Raw genomic sequence first — 15,724 nt, 5'->3', positions numbered from 1 at the left:
CCACAACATGTACTTTATACACACTTTAAAATGTTAGATTAAAAATGATACAACCAGTGATTCATTTAATACCAGGTAATTCATTTCATAGACATTTATCTCTGTTCTTTTATTTTCTCCCAAGGAAAAATTCATCCAGCATCCTTATCACCAAACTGGTATCAGGGCTTCACTCTGTTTCCTTGGGTTTCTGGTTTTGGAATTTTCCCCTATTAACAGAGACTTTGCTAGTCTACAGGAAAGGATGCTAATCCAGTTACCCTTGTCCAAGTTTACATATCAGGCTTTTATAAAAAGGGAATCCACTCTTACCTAGAAGTCAGAATAGATTTTATTTTATTTTATTTATTTATTTATTTATTTAAATTTTATTTCTTTATTTGACAGAGAGACACAGCGAGAGAGGGAACACAAGCAGGGGGAGTGGGAGAGGGAGAAGCAGGCTTCCTGCCGAGCAGGGAGCCCGATGCGGGGCTCGATCCCAAGACCCTAGGATCATGACCTGAGCCGAAGGCAGACGCTTAACGACTGAGCCACGAAGGCGCCCCCAGAATAGATTTTAAATCCAAGAAAAGTTATTTAATAAATATTTAATCGATAGGATTGAAAAACCTGATGTAACTCCGCTCCTTTGAAAACTGGCTTTTACTCATTTAATATTTGGAATATATTTGTGTGTGTGTGTGTGTGTGTGTGCAGTGCATAGTGAACGATCTTATTTTTTGGTTCTGTTGGTAGGGTTATTTTTAAACCAAAACCACTTGCTTATCCAATGTGTTTTTGATGACTTACAGATACTGGTTTAGAAAACAATAACTCAAAATGTACACAGCTTTTGAGTTTTCCCCCATGTATTTTTTCTCAAAATTATTACAGGCATTGATTCACCTGTAAAACTTGAAAGTTTAACTGATGCAATACAAAAAAAACTTGAAGAGACAAATGGACAGTTTCTTATTAGTCAGCATGAAGAATCCTCACCACCTCTTTGGGCCAGCCTCTTTGATGATAATCATCAAGTGGTTATCCAGAAAAAGGTATTATCTCCTTCAAGCAAGCAGTTACATGATGGGAAAGGGAAAAAAAGACGCGCTCCCCTTCCTCCTCCTGATAAAGCTCCATTCAGCTTAAAAACCCAGAGCAACACAGATCAATTGGTTAAGGACAACTGGGAGAAAACAAGTGTGTCTTGGACCTCGCCTTTGGATACCAAATTATCAACCCTAATGCATCACTTACAGAAACCGATGGCTGCTCCTCGAAAACTTCTTCCTGCCAGGAAAAATCATTTAAATGATGGTGAACACATAGACACTAAAACCAATTTTGAAGCCAAGCCAGTGCCAGCTCCAAGGCAGAAGTCTATCAAAGACATTTTGGACCCTAGATCATGGTTGCAGGCACAAGTATAGAAGACCCTTAATGTATAAAGCATTTAACAAATGGGCTTAATTCAGAAGCACTAGAGATGTGGTAATATGTAATTATGTTGGTAAATATGATAGTGATTTACATCAATAATTAATAAGCTATTAGGTATTAAAATGCTTTATAATGAAGAAATGGATTTCTCTTTTACTTCTGATCTTCAGAATATAAGTGATTTCCCTGGTAGAGTGCAAAAGGCAGTTTCTAGACAATATCCTACTTGTTGGAAGGGTTAATTTATTCCTAAATTAGTGCCAGCAGTGAGCAAGCACTAGGCAGAAGAAGGCATTAAAATTTCTTTGGGGAGAGACTGTCTAGTAATTTAAAATGTGTTAAATATGAGCCATATTCTCATTGTGAGAATTTTAATAGTAATGGAATGTTTCAAAAGTTTTATACAAACCACAAATTATAGAATCCACCCAAGAAAATTTCTTCTTAGGATTCTGGAATTCTCATCTAATGGTTCACTGGCTCTCATCTGTTGTTTAACTCACTAGTTAACTCACTGACCTTTCAAATTCCTGAGATGAATTTTGGAATATTAAATCCTTCATCTTTAAAGGGAATTTATAATGTGCTATTCAGAGTTGTTTCCTTGATGAGCCCTGAAATCCTGTTGACATCAACTCTCGTAAGTGAAGCATTAACATTTATTAGTTTAGAGAAAAGGTAAATGAAATGTTCTTTTATTTCCATTTTTCTATGCATGGTGCTAATTTCAATTGTGACACTGGAATTTGGGGAAGTGAGCAGCTGATTAACACCTTAAAGTTCATTTAATACTTATTTAAAAAGCAGATGGCCAATTCAAAAATATCAGAAAAGTTAGCCATGATAATAATTTTCAGAATGAATCCTTTAAAAACATTTTAATTAAATTTCCTTTTTCTAGTAAGGGTTGATGTCTGCTATTGATATTATTCATTAAAAGTCATATTCCTACAACAATGACATCGGAATCATTTCCATAGGAGGTAATTTCCATAGCAACTAATCATAGTGACCCAAACAGGATTATGAAATCAAGTGAGGAATTAATAGCAAGAGGATGAATACCTTAAAGGAACAAAAATCCATTTTTTAAATAATAATACTTCTTGTAAACAAGAGCTGAACAGTTTTAAAAATCAAATCAGAATTTCCAAATAAAAGAGTTTCCATAAGGTGTCAGCAACGGCACAAAAAATCTGAAATCACACTGAACCCTAAATGTCATTGCAAGAAATAAAAATCTAAGAATTAAATTACTGCCCTGTGTTTAATCTCTGGAGATCTTTTTAAAGCTCACAAGAACTCTATTTGGATCAGAACTACATTATTACAAAGTAAAATGAACACTTGACAAAAAAGTAACATTAATTTAAATGGAGCCTTTCATTATTTTTAGATAGCAGTCTTTCTTCATTTATATGGAATGATGTAACTGCCCGGTTACTTTTGTGTTTGCGGGGGACTCCTAGTAAGAATTGCAACTCCAGGGAGTAATGACACAAAAGGTCTCTTGTGACCTGCGACACCAGGATAGACATAGTATTTGATGAGAAGGAAACCCCATGTGCCTGCCTTAGAGGATTGTAGAGACAATCACATGCATGAAAACCTGCAAAGGTAGGATTAATTCGTTTTTCTAACGAGAAGGCTCTCATAAATTCTGTTGTGGTTGCCAATTCAGTAAATGACGTATTAAAAATCTACAGGATATTATTGTTTGAATTTCTGTTTATTTTTTGAACCTCACTGCTGTTTCTGACAGTGTTTGTGACTGTCATTGCCACTAAATTATTGAGCTAGAAGATGCTGCAGGCAAAATTGTTTCTGAAACTGGTATCTAAGCATTTTTTTTTTTTAGTTGAAGCCTTCCTTATAACAACCAGTGTTAAAACTTCCAAATTATATTCTTGTCATTTCCTCATGCATATTATATCAAGAAGGATTTAAGGTGTACTGGAAAGAGAATTTATTCATAGAGAAACTACCTAGCAGTCATGCCCTCAGTGGGATACTTTGAAAACAAGGCTGAGGTCCTTCCTCCTAGAAATATTTATGTGAAGCCTGACCAAGGACCACAGTTACTCAGGCTATTTCTGGGGGCCCATCTAGCTGTATGCTACAGAGACTTTGGGATCAGGCTGAAGGCTTCAGCTTCACTTCCTGTAGCGTGGTGTTCATTAAATGTTAGCTCACTTCCCCCAAAAGGTATAATACAAAGTCAGGGCTCCCTCCCTTCCTTCTTTCCCTCTTACTCCCTTCCTTCCTTCCTTCCTTCCTTCCACAGTTAAAAAAAATCTAAAAATACTTAGTTAAACACTTTGTCAAGGAGTTCATCAAAAGAAGTATTTGTTTTCTCATTTCCTAAACCGGAAGTTTATGACAGATAAAAATATGTCATGTAATAAAAGATGTTTCAGCTTTTTATGAGCTGCCTTTTCACATTCCTTGTTTGTCCTTTTAATTTGTTTCTTGATATATGAAGACTATAAACTCGAAAACAAAGAGTTAGCTGTCAGATCTTGATAATAATATTATAATTAGAGAAAGAATAGATATTTTATATTATGATAATTCTGATGATCTGAAGATAATGTCTTAGAAAATTACATTTACATTTCAAGCTCTGGGACATAAATTACTTACAACAGCATTAAGATAGTATTATTTTTACTTGCTACAAAGTGGTGAGCTTTTTATTTAAACATCTTTCCAAGGACAAAGATGGCATTTTGTTATTATAAACACACACCTCCTAAGGTAAACACAGTCTTTCAGAATATCAAGTGTGCCAACTCTTGGGGAGTTTGGTTAAATCCTCCTTAACTGTCTGCAGTGCCCCCTGACTTCTTTTAAATGGATGTGCATGTATGTGGAAAACTAATTTCATTTATTATAAATGCCTTATCTTTACCCTTTAAGATCCTACTAAGTAAATTTTTCTGGTCCTGTTTATTAAAAATGGAAGCTGCCTTGTGTTAGAGAAGATTCATATAAGGTAGGTTAAGCAGTCAAGTATTTCCTTAGGCTTGTGTTCAGCACCTCAGTCACCTACTGAGAAGTTAATTAATTCAGTCCAAAATGAAATTATAGGGCAGTTTGGCTCAATTTATGGTAAATGCCATTTGAATGTAATCACCTGTGTTACCATGAATGAGGAACAACTGTGCTAGATACAGACAGAACACTACCAGGAACAAGAAGATAGTGCTTTGGCAGGGAAAATATCTGTCCCTGTGGTCAGAATTTATCAAAGCCCTTGTCTTTTTAAAGAATGAATTATTGAACAGTAATTAAACTTTAACTGATGACCATTTGTATAGTGTTCTGTTAGTCTTAAACTATAAAGTAAAGAGAGTTGACTTTGTGCCCTTACATTTTAAAGGCATCACTATTTTTAAATGTTTACATGTTTAATGTAACTGCTTCACTGCTGATAATAGTTCTATGTAAAAAGTTTATTTTGGATTATGCATATTTTTAGTTAACACTAGAAAAGGTGTTACCTTTGAATTTTTAAAAGACAAGATTGCATTTGAAAATACGCTAGGGGGTGTTATTTTTTATAACATGCTTGTATAATTGGCATTGTTTGTAATTTTTATTTTTTAATTAAATGTAGGTCAAGCATATGGATTAAAACATATTCATGGGGCACCTGGGTGGCTCAGGTGGCTAAGCGTACAACTCCTGATTTCGGCTCTGGTCATGATTGCAAAGGTCCTGAGAATAGAGCCCCACGTCAGGCTCCATGCTGGGCATGGTGCCTGCTTGAGATTCTCCCTCTCCCTCTACCCCTCCCCCTGACTCTGTTGGCACTCTCTAAAAAAAAAAAAAAAAAGTATTCTATTATGGGTATGTATTTTTTAAAGATTGGTAAGGAAGCCAATGTCATGTGGTTAAAATTTCTATACATTAAAGGAACTGATTCATGAAGACATTTGCTAGCTTTTTCTTTAGGTACCCTCTTCTGTGCTAGACTGATAGAAGTAAACTGTTGTGAAATCAGCTCAATCAGAGAAAGACATACCCAAAGCTGCTGCTAATTATTATGACTAATATTAGATAACCTTGCTATAACTAATAATCGTTAAAATGTTTACATATAATCTTTCTTACAGTCTACTCTTTTAAAAATTCACTGTTATAAACTTAGTTTTAGGTTACTGATGCAGAATTTGCCCAGAGCTTAAGTCACTCTGATAATAAATTAGGGACCTAGGATACTCAGTTGCTGTTAGCCACAAGAAGACTCCTTATTCTAATGTACCTCCCTCAGTGCTTAATTTATTCCCATGGAGCTCCTCAGGGGAGGGGGAGAGAAATGAACAATCCTGGCTCAATTATATTATTTCAATATTTTACTTCTGAGTCTGAAACATGACCAGAAATATTTAACATTTCTTTTTTTTAAAAAGCTTCCTATGCTCTGAGGAGATTTATTACATAAATATTTTTGTTTATCTGAATATAGGAAAAATACCAGTCCTGGCATGTTTGATAATTAGAAAACTAGGCAAAATCATTCCAAATCTTACTGAAAATTGTGTTTTAAATCGCAGCAGTTTGCCTTCAGAGATATGGTAATCTCTTAATGTACTACTGAAGGAGAGATTGAAAAGATCTTGTATATACATAATTATGCCCTGTCATAAGCATGTTTCAAGATATTAAAATAAAATGTTTCAAACAAAAAGCAGAATCAGACCAGTAAATACAGAAGACAAACTGATGGTTGCCACTGGAGAGAGGGCCAGGGGGGATGGACAAAATGGGTAAGGAGAGTGGGAGATACAGGCTTCCAGTTATGGAATGAATAAGTATAAAGGCCCAGCACGGAGAATATCGTCAGTGGTAATTGCCATAGTGTTGTATGGGGACAGACAGTGGCCACACTTGGATGGTGAGCACAGCATAACCTATAGACTTGTCGAATCACTATGTTGTACACCAGAAACTAATTAACATTGTGTGTCAACTATACTCAAAAAAGTGTTTTTTAAACAGATGGTTTTGTTGAAAATGGGTACTTTTCTGAGTGTTGTATTTTTATGTTTGTTTACTCAAAAACCATTTTCTTTCTGTTTTTGTGAGTAGATACATTTTTGTTGAATTTAGCCATCTTAATAAACAAATCTTAATTTACTTAGTTGTGGTAATTTTCGTTTTATATTAAAGAGGAGAAAAAGTATTAAGAAGAGTTATCTACCCACTTACCTCAAACATTAAACCATGTGTTTATATATATATAATATAAAATTGTAGGCACATACCTATACTCCATCAAGTCTTCAATCCAGATATTTTCAATTAGTTTTAAAGGACTCTTTTGTAAGTGCTGCCAGTGCCGGCAGGATAAAAGTCCAGACCTCTCCACAGCTGACGGAAAGCCTCACAGCCCCCTTCCAACTTGCCACGCCCTGCTGGGCGCGTTTCTCTTGCTGCTCTCAGCACTTGGACGTGGCCGCAACAAGTTTCTGCTTGCTCGTCATTTTCTTATGCTCTCCTCTCTGCCTAGAATATCTCTCCTCCCTCTCTTCTTCATGCACTCTTCCCTCAGCCCACAGCCAGCAAATTTTATTCGTTCTTCAAAATGGTAGCACCTCTAAATTCCTCAAGACTTCATGCCCTCTTCAACCTCTCCACCAGGATAATTACACTCCTTTCTTTGTGTTTTATTCCTACTTCTACAGCCCAAGCCCTTGTTTATAGTTTTGTGTTCCCTTACATATTAGTTTTGTGAATTTGTCCCCTGTATAACAAATTACCATAAACTTATCAACTTAAAACAACATACATTTATTATCTCACATTTCTTTAGATCAGAATTCTGCATGGGCTCTCAGTGGACTCTCAGCTTGGGATCCCACAAGGCCGACATTGAAGGTACCGGACAGCCTGGGCTCTCTAATCTGGAGCCTCTGGGGAAAATCCACTTCTAGGCTTATCTGTTATTCGGGTGTTGGCAGAATTCAGTTCCTAGTGCTTGTGGATTGAGCAGGGGTCACTCTCAGCAACTGGAGGTCACGCTCCAGTTTTGGCACACGGCCCCCTCTTCAAAGATAGCAACAACTCATTAAGTCTGCTGAATTAAATCCCCCTCATGGAGGAGTTGAATCTACCTAATTCAAATCTGTCTGACTTTTCCATCCACTACCAGCTGGGGAAAACTACTTTTAAAGGAATTATGTGAGTAGATGTAGCCCACCAGGATAATTTCCCTTTTCATTAGTTCAAGATCCACTGATTAGTAACCTTACTTACATCTGGAAAAATCTCTTTTGCATATAATATCATGGGCATGATATATTCATAGGGCAGGACATCTTGGGGTGCCATTTTAGAATTCTACCTATCACAAATTAGGTTTTTCAAGGATAGGGAGCATGTCTTATTGACCTTTTAATCCTGTCACAGCAAAATGCTGATGGAGGAATAGTATCGGGTAAATATGTGTAGGGCATTGTGCTAAGCATATGAATTAACTCAGTAGCGCACTAAGCAAACACAGAAGAATTGCCTGGGGTCATAATTGCATGGTAGTTAGGAGTGTGGATTCTGGAATTAGACCTGGATTTAGTTCTAGCTCTGTGCGACCTCACTGTAATTTGGGACTTTTTTTTTTTTTTTAACATTATCTAAATTTGGGATTTGGGGTTTTTCTAATCTTTAAGGTAAAAATAGTATTTACCTCATAGGATAGCCATGATTATTAACCAACTGAGCCACCCAGGCGCCCCGATAGCCATGATTATTAAGATAATGCAGGTAACAAACATAAAGCCCAGGGCCTGGCATATAAGTTCTTACCTTGTCTCTATAGTGTGACATATAAAATTATAACAAATGTATAAAGAAAGGAATGAGAAGATCTAGCTAATATATACACATACATACATATATTCTTAAAAGAATTTTAACCCAGCCCCATTTTTTTTTTACTTCATGTGAAAATATTGGACTTTAAGAGATATCTAAAAATGTATCCAAATACTTACTGTCCCTATATTAGAGCCCTATGTTAGGCACCATTGGGGTTTGCAAAATTTAAAAGAATACTTATTTTTGAGAAGTTCATGTAAGAGTTTGTAGGATCAACCATATTAGAGAATATTGAGGTGAATTACTGCTTGAATTTGCATTCTGCATATCTAACAGTAATATATCTGTACACAGACATTTAAAACAATCCCTATCTACCACCAGTGTACCTGAGAAATTAGTTGAAAAGATAATACATAAAACAACAATAGGCGATATAAAAGAGTATCAGTATAACATAAACATCTAACTTTAAGTGTTGTAAGAGATCAGAGAGAGGCATGAGAACTTTTACAAAGCAATTTTTCAACAAGTGCAAAATGCCTTGTATCTTTTTACTACTAAAATGAGTTAAGCAATGCAAAATTATGTACTATGAGTATCTTGGGACAATGTGAGAGCAAGTCGTAATAGGAAGATTTTTCAAATCTAGGAGAAATAAGTAAAATAGAAATCAGTTTATCCAGTAGGTTCCTGGAGGAGTTTAATTTTACAGCATTCAAATTTAAGGGGGGAATGTAGTCATGAAAGTTGTGGAAAAGAATGGATTAGATAAGGCAGTGAGACTATTTTTAAGGTAAGAATCCACAGAACATGGTGAAGATTGTCATGGCTAAAGTAAAATTGGCAATAGGGGAAAGGTAGGGTATGTTGGACCACGTGCAGGACCTTGAATGCCAGTTCAGGAAAATAAGACAAACTGAAATAGGAATAGTTGACATCAGCAATAGAGTTGGCAGAGTTAGTGGAAAGAGTATTCAGTTTATGAGTTGGGAGAATTGGATTCTAGTCCTTCGCTTACCATTAACTAGCCATGTTGCCTGGGCAAGCTATTTATTCATCTGTTCAATTTTCCTATCAGTAAAACCACTGGAATGGCTGATGGTATTTATCTCAAACTAATCTAGAGAGCCCTAGGCTCCTGAGTTGATAACCTTTGAGGTAGACCCAGAGAGAGTGATGCCAAGAGAGTAGCCTCTGGTTCTCCCTCTCCTAATTCAGCTAGAGCAGCTCCAAGTTGATCTGCCTCGTTTTATCCCTTCAGGGTGGTATCATAACAATCACCATATTACAAATGAGCGATTTAAGGCACAGAACAATTAAGTAACTTGCCTAAAGTCTCATGGGGAGTGAGACAGGATTTGAACGTCATCATTCATGATCCAAAGTGAGTGCTCAACTTCCTCATTGTACTCCCAGCCTCTAATAAATGTGAAATAGCAAAAAAGCATTAAGGGCAAGTTTTGCCAGACTAGCTTCCAAACTTCTCCCCTAGTGATGTGGTCCCTGGGTATATCCCTTTGTATTAGAGCCCCAAATGAAAATCCATTTCATTCACAATAAGATCCAGCATATACTATTCTGGACATGATGCTTGGCCCCAGGAGGCATTCAGGAGGGACCTGCTTTGGGTATGTGTAAACTTGAATCGACTACTAAGCTCTGGAAAGCATTATAATAGAAATATGAAGGGGAAGAAAAGATAAATTCCATCTAAGGAAATCAGGGAGAACTGGAAGAAATGGTATTTGAGCCAGACCTTGAAAAAAACAGGGGAGGTGGGGGTATTTATTGAAAGGCTATTGGAGTCAGGCGTGAAGGAAGCCCGGAAATGGTTGGACAGGACAAGTCAGAGTCCTCAGCAACATAAAGTTGAAAGAATAAAGTCACATTCTAGATTGTTAGAACCATCTTTTAGAGTAGTGAATACATCAGCGTATTAAAGCTGTTTAGTATCGGGGTTACAAAAATAAATCACAGAACTTTTAACATCTAGAACTGTGGTTCCAAACCAGGGGTCATTTGTGTTCACCATGGAACATTTGACAATATTTGGAGACAGTTTTGATCGCCATGCTGGGATTTGGGGTGCCACTCAGATCTGTTGGGAAGAGACCAGGATGCTGCTAACTATTAAGTCATGTCCTTTGGGGCCCTGCCTATATAGGAAGGGCATTCTGAGCAGAAGGAACAGAGCAAATGGTAGGGCAGGAGCATTATGGTGGTTTAAAATACATCTACAAATTCTTTGACACTTCTCTTCAAAGGTGGAGCCTCATTCCCCTCCCCTTCAATGTAGACTTCATGATTCAGTCCTAGTTAACAGACGATGTGGAGGTGATGCTGTGCAGCAGCTTGTGATGCTCAGTCATTATAAGGACAGCTTGCCCCTGAGCACTCTCTCTTGGATCGCTCACTTTGAGAAAAGCCAGCAGCTAACCTCAGACAGTCCTGGAAGAGACACAGCTGAAGAGGAACTGAGCCCTCCTCCCAGTGATAAGCACCACCTTTTGAGTGAGCCATCTCAGGAGCAGATCCCAGGCATGACCACCCTCCTGAGAAATTCCAAGCCAGAACCATCAGCTAAGTGCTTCCTAAATTCTTGACCCACAAAAACTTATAGTAAGATAATAAATGCTTCTTGTTGTTGTTGTTGTTTTTAAGATTTTATTTATTTGACAGAGAGAGACACAGCGAGAGAGGGAACACAAGCAGGGGGAGTGGGAGAGGGAGAAGCAGGCTTCCCGCTGAGCAGGGAGCCCGATGTGGGGCTTGATCCCAGGACCCTGGGACCATGACCTGAGCCGAAAGCAGACGCTTAACGACTGAGCCACCCAGGTGCCCCAATGCTGCTTGTTTTAACCAGTAACTTTTGGGGGCTTTGTTTCCATAGCAATAGATGGCCTTAAAAAGCGTGAAAATATAGGGTATGCCAAGGGCCTGAAATGGTTTAATTGCACATGGCTGGGGATTAGTGAGAAATAAGGTGAATGAAGCAGTGGGGTCAGATGAACTGCCTTGAATGTCAGATGAACTGAAGTGTTTGCCTTTCATTTAGTTTCTGAAGAACTCTGCCATGGGGGCTGAGGGCATCCAGATCACCTGTGACCTACTCTCTTTAGAGCAGGAGGGCAGGAGTGGTGACAGTTGGAATTGGGGGAGCACGCTCGCCATGTCTCTAGAAGAAGAAAAACGGTAGCCTGTACATGCCACTGTTACCTGTGAAGTCCATGGATGGCAGGGGCTAGTTTTGAGTCTTGCTTTGTCAATACAAAGGTGCTCAGAGGATCAAGCTTCCGCTGGCTTGATTAAAAAAAAAATTAAGAAGATAAAATAACTTTTCACATGTGTCCAGGTCACTAACGTGACACCATTGACTTGATTCTTCTTACCTACCAGCCTCTTTACAAGCAGAAGGTGACACATTAAATTGCTTCTCTCTGCGACATCTGAGCATGATTGAGTTTATCAAATTCTCTTTTCAGTAGGCAAGAGGAAGGAGAGGCCTGAAGGGTTGTGAAGAGGGACCCAGAGCCATGAACAGATTGAAGGCAGGAAACGTTCACGGGCCCAGGGCAAACCTCATGCGTCCATCCATACCAAGCCCTCTGAGTGGAGTTCATGATTCCTGCCCCCCTCTGTGGGAAATGCAACTGTACTTTTTTTTTTTTCTGTAATTTGTGATACCAAAAGTGCTTTTTAAATAGTCAATTATGAGAGCAATGCTGACATCATCCCCAAATGAGTCATTCAAAGTTTCTTCAGGAAATTAGAATGGTGTGCCCAGGATACTTCCACACCTTTGCTATTTCATGCAGCAAAGCATCCCAAGAAATGAAACTCAATAAAAATGCAGAGCTATGATGCCGCTTTAGACTGATTTCAACCCAAATCAATTACTAAAATAAAATGCTTCGAGTGGAGAGCCCAGAAAGTGTTGGACTAAATGTACCACAGACCTGATCAACACCAGTGAAAATACTCTGTTGTTTAATTTTCTGCCGTGAACTTCTTGGGAAGTAGCGGATGACTTGTATTATTAATGTAATGGGGAAAACACGACATGCATTCAGCCAACACTTTAGTAGTTCCCATCATATGTAGGGCTCTGCTAGCTGCCCGGGCAGGGGAAGATGAGGATGAAGGCTAGTCTCTGTCCTCAAGGAGATTATAGATTACTTGAATTGATTCATGGGGTTTAGTTCCAGTGCCAGAAAAAAACACAAGTACTTTTCTGATCATTAACCAGCATTAAAATGACAAGTACACAATACTATGCTTTTGTTGCAGCAGCGGGACCCCATTTCCAAGCAAAATCTTATGTGGGTCTTTTAATAATAAAACAGGTCTCAGTGCAACTACTCTGGAGTGGAAAGGGAGTAAGGAGCGCATGGCCTCCCCATCCTGCTTCCTACCTATCCCACTCTTGCAGTCCCAGAAGCTGCTCTCTAGGACCTTGGGCTTTCCCACAGCAATTTGGAAACCATTAGTCTAATGCATTCCTTGAGTCTTCGTGAGGTGCTGCTAGACATTCAAATTAGAAACTGATGAGCTTTAGACTAACTCCTCTTTCTCCTTTTTGCAGTTAGTTGGGACTTTCTAGAAACGTACATTTGGACTGCTCAGTACTGGATTACTCAGTTTACAAAACAGCAAATCTCAATCCAACAACACCCCCCCCACACACACACACACACACTCGCGCGCGAGAGAGTGAGAGAGAGAGAGAGGCAGATTTTTCAATAAGAAAAAGAGAAACTATATTAATTCCAGCACCCATATAAGATTAAATTTAATGGGTTTTATGGTACTCCTGTTTTTGAATTCTATACGGTGGAGGGAAGGGGGCACCCAAATCTTCCATGTCTCCCAAGGGCTTAAAAGAGCCCTGAACGGATTCCTGGGACCATGAATTAAGGAGAGAACATATGTCATTAAACGACACATGTCCTTTCCTCACGGTCTGATAGCCACAGTCCCTGTTGTGCCAACTCCCATCCCAGTGAAGAGACAGAAGGATGCCAACAGGTTCACTGTGTGCTCTGTTCCTCCATGGCCATAAGGTCTCTGTATTTGTCCCCCTCAAATCAAAATAGTGTTCCTTCATCAATCCTGTTTCTAGTAAATTGCTCACTTAACTTGTCCTTCTTTAACAAAACTTTACTGAGATACGTAGAAGGGATCTCTTTTTGGAACTTCACAGTATCTACATGCATTAAGTACAAGCTTTAGCTGAATTATAGATGATTTCCCAAAGTGAAACAAAATAAGGACAAGATACAATGTACAAGTCAAGAAAAGGTAAGAATGAGCTCTCCTAGAAGGGGAGGCAGGCACGGAGAAGAGAAAGCAAAGGCATGATGGCCCGGCTCCCTCCCACAGGGAATCCCACTCCACAGTCTGGCCAGCGCAGTGCTGAAGGAACCCAGCGGAGGACTGAGTCCCAGGGAGGGGTGCTGCCTTCACCCACCGGCCTTAAGCCAGTCAGCGTAAGGCCGCTAAGCTGCAGACCTTGTAAAAGGGTAATGATAGGTCCTTCTTCAGAGGGTCATTGCAAGGATTCAATGAGGAAACTACACATAAAGCTATCTGCAAAGTTCCAAGGAAATAGTACGTGTCCAACAAATGTTAGCTGCTAAGGCTATTCTTACCGTCCCAACTCCTGAAGTTGTTCAAAACACAAGAAACATCTGATAGACGGCTTAGAAGACAACCCAGCTTGGGGCGGCTGCAAGGTGAGGAGCCAGTAGTCATGCGTTAACTGTGTTAACATGAATTCCCATGTTCGGTTAACCCGGGCTCTTCCTGCAGGAACTCCTCCTTTGATGTCTCACCACCATTTGAAAGCGAGACAATGGCTTTGCCAGGAGCCCTTTTTGAATCAGAGCCAGAGGAACCGTTGCAATCAAATGCTCACTAGCTTAGGATGTGCACCTAAGTGCCAGTCAACTTGGAGAAGCTGCCGATCAAAAATGTGAGTTTTTATTTTTACTATGGAGGTCTTTTTAAAGAATAATTATAGAAGCAAGGAACGGTAAGCTAAATTTTAAGATGAAACAAGAGTCATCTGAAGTTGGCACTGAAATCAGAAATGTGGGTGGAAAATTAATTAGAACAAGGAGGCAAAAGCGAGGGGAAAGACGTTAGCAAGATTTCTGGGGAGTTGGGGATGCTGGTGGTGGCAGGGGACCCTGGACTGATCGTTGACCAGTTTGGTGGTTTACCAATGAAATTTGACAGACATGTGGCCCGCAAATGATAAGATTTCTAATGAACTTAAGGCAAAAAAGTATCTGGTAAAATCTATACTTTTATTTAACTCTCTTCAGTAATTAACAAGGCCTGTTTGTTTTCTTTAGCTCCATCTCTGGTTTGAGATCATTGTTAAATAATTATAAAATATAAATAGGATCTTAGCATCTTGGGTGTATTTGGCTGTTGAGAAATCTTTCTCTAGAGAAAATACAACTTCACAATCGTACTTATTTAGGTTCCTTCAAGCTAGGAAGGAATCTCAAAGGCAATCTATTTCAACCACCTTCCAGAGACAGAAGCCACTCCCAGGAGTCCATAATATCTGTGAATTTCTAGCCTGTATTTGACGTAAGTTTTTGTTTGGGTGTTTTTTTTTTTTAATCTTACATTGTTTTTAGAACATTCAGCCTAATTTCTTGTAAGTTCTAGTTCTAAGAAAGGTCTTACATATAAAGATGGCTCATCTTTCCTGAGACTTGCAACTTTTTCCACTGACTGTACTTTGTGATTCTGCTCGGTGGTGATTTTCTGGGTTTCTCCTTACCTTTGTGGGACTAAAGGTGATTTTTTTTCAAAGTAATAGTAATCAACTACACAATTTCCAGAAACGGGTACAGCCTTTAACCTCCAAATTCCTCTTCACATAGCATCTCAAATACTTCATTAAAATGGTGACGCCAAACTTAAAACACAATGTGGCAATTCTCTGGCAGAATATAAGCTTCATGAGGGAAAAGACATGTGTTTTCTTCTCGTATTCATAGCACCTAATACAGTACCTGACACATAATGGCCTTAAAAGAATACTTAAGGGGCATTGAATGAACGTTTGTTAGAGCTGTCACTGTTTATTATTTTTCATTCACTGTGTACCAGTAACTTCTTTTAACGATGTCTACTATTTAGACAGTCACTTCATTGTTCATTAGTACATGACTTTGGTAAGTACATCTCTTGTGAAGAGAAATAATTTAACAAACTCTTATGGCATTCAACACTGATATTTCAGTTACTCAACTAATCCACCCACTGATAGAGTGAACTTTGAATTAAATGCTTTGAAGAATAAAGTCAAGTAAATCTTGATAAAAATCAAAGGCTGCGGAAATCTTGTTTGACAGAAGGCATGAACAAAAACGCTAAAATGAATACTGTTTGGGGAGAAACACTCATTCTACGGTAGACTAAATGAAGAGTAATAGTTCAAGAGTATCAAAATGCCTGTGTG

General features: G+C 38.6%; 1 protein-coding gene across 1 annotated transcript in view; it reads left to right on the top strand.

Annotated features, from left to right (window-relative positions):
- The window catches only part of LOC118020073 (rhotekin-2), a 73,225-nt gene extending 70,919 nt beyond the window's left edge, over positions 1-2,306 (top strand). Inside the window, exon 12 of the mRNA XM_035019937.1 lies at positions 877-2,306. Within this exon, the coding sequence (XP_034875828.1) occupies positions 877-1,412 (536 nt within the window). The 3' untranslated portion in view covers positions 1,413-2,306. The remainder of the gene's footprint in view (positions 1-876) is intronic.
- Positions 2,307-15,724: the final 13,418 nt, after the last annotated feature.

Source organism: Mirounga leonina, unplaced genomic scaffold (genome assembly GCF_011800145.1).
Source record: "Mirounga leonina isolate KUSES-001 unplaced genomic scaffold, KU_Mleo_1.0 Mir_109, whole genome shotgun sequence".
In the NCBI taxonomy this organism is placed as follows: Eukaryota; Metazoa; Chordata; class Mammalia; order Carnivora; family Phocidae; genus Mirounga; species Mirounga leonina.
The sequence above is the reverse complement of the archived record's forward strand: the minus strand, read 5'-3'. Positions and strand labels throughout refer to the sequence as shown.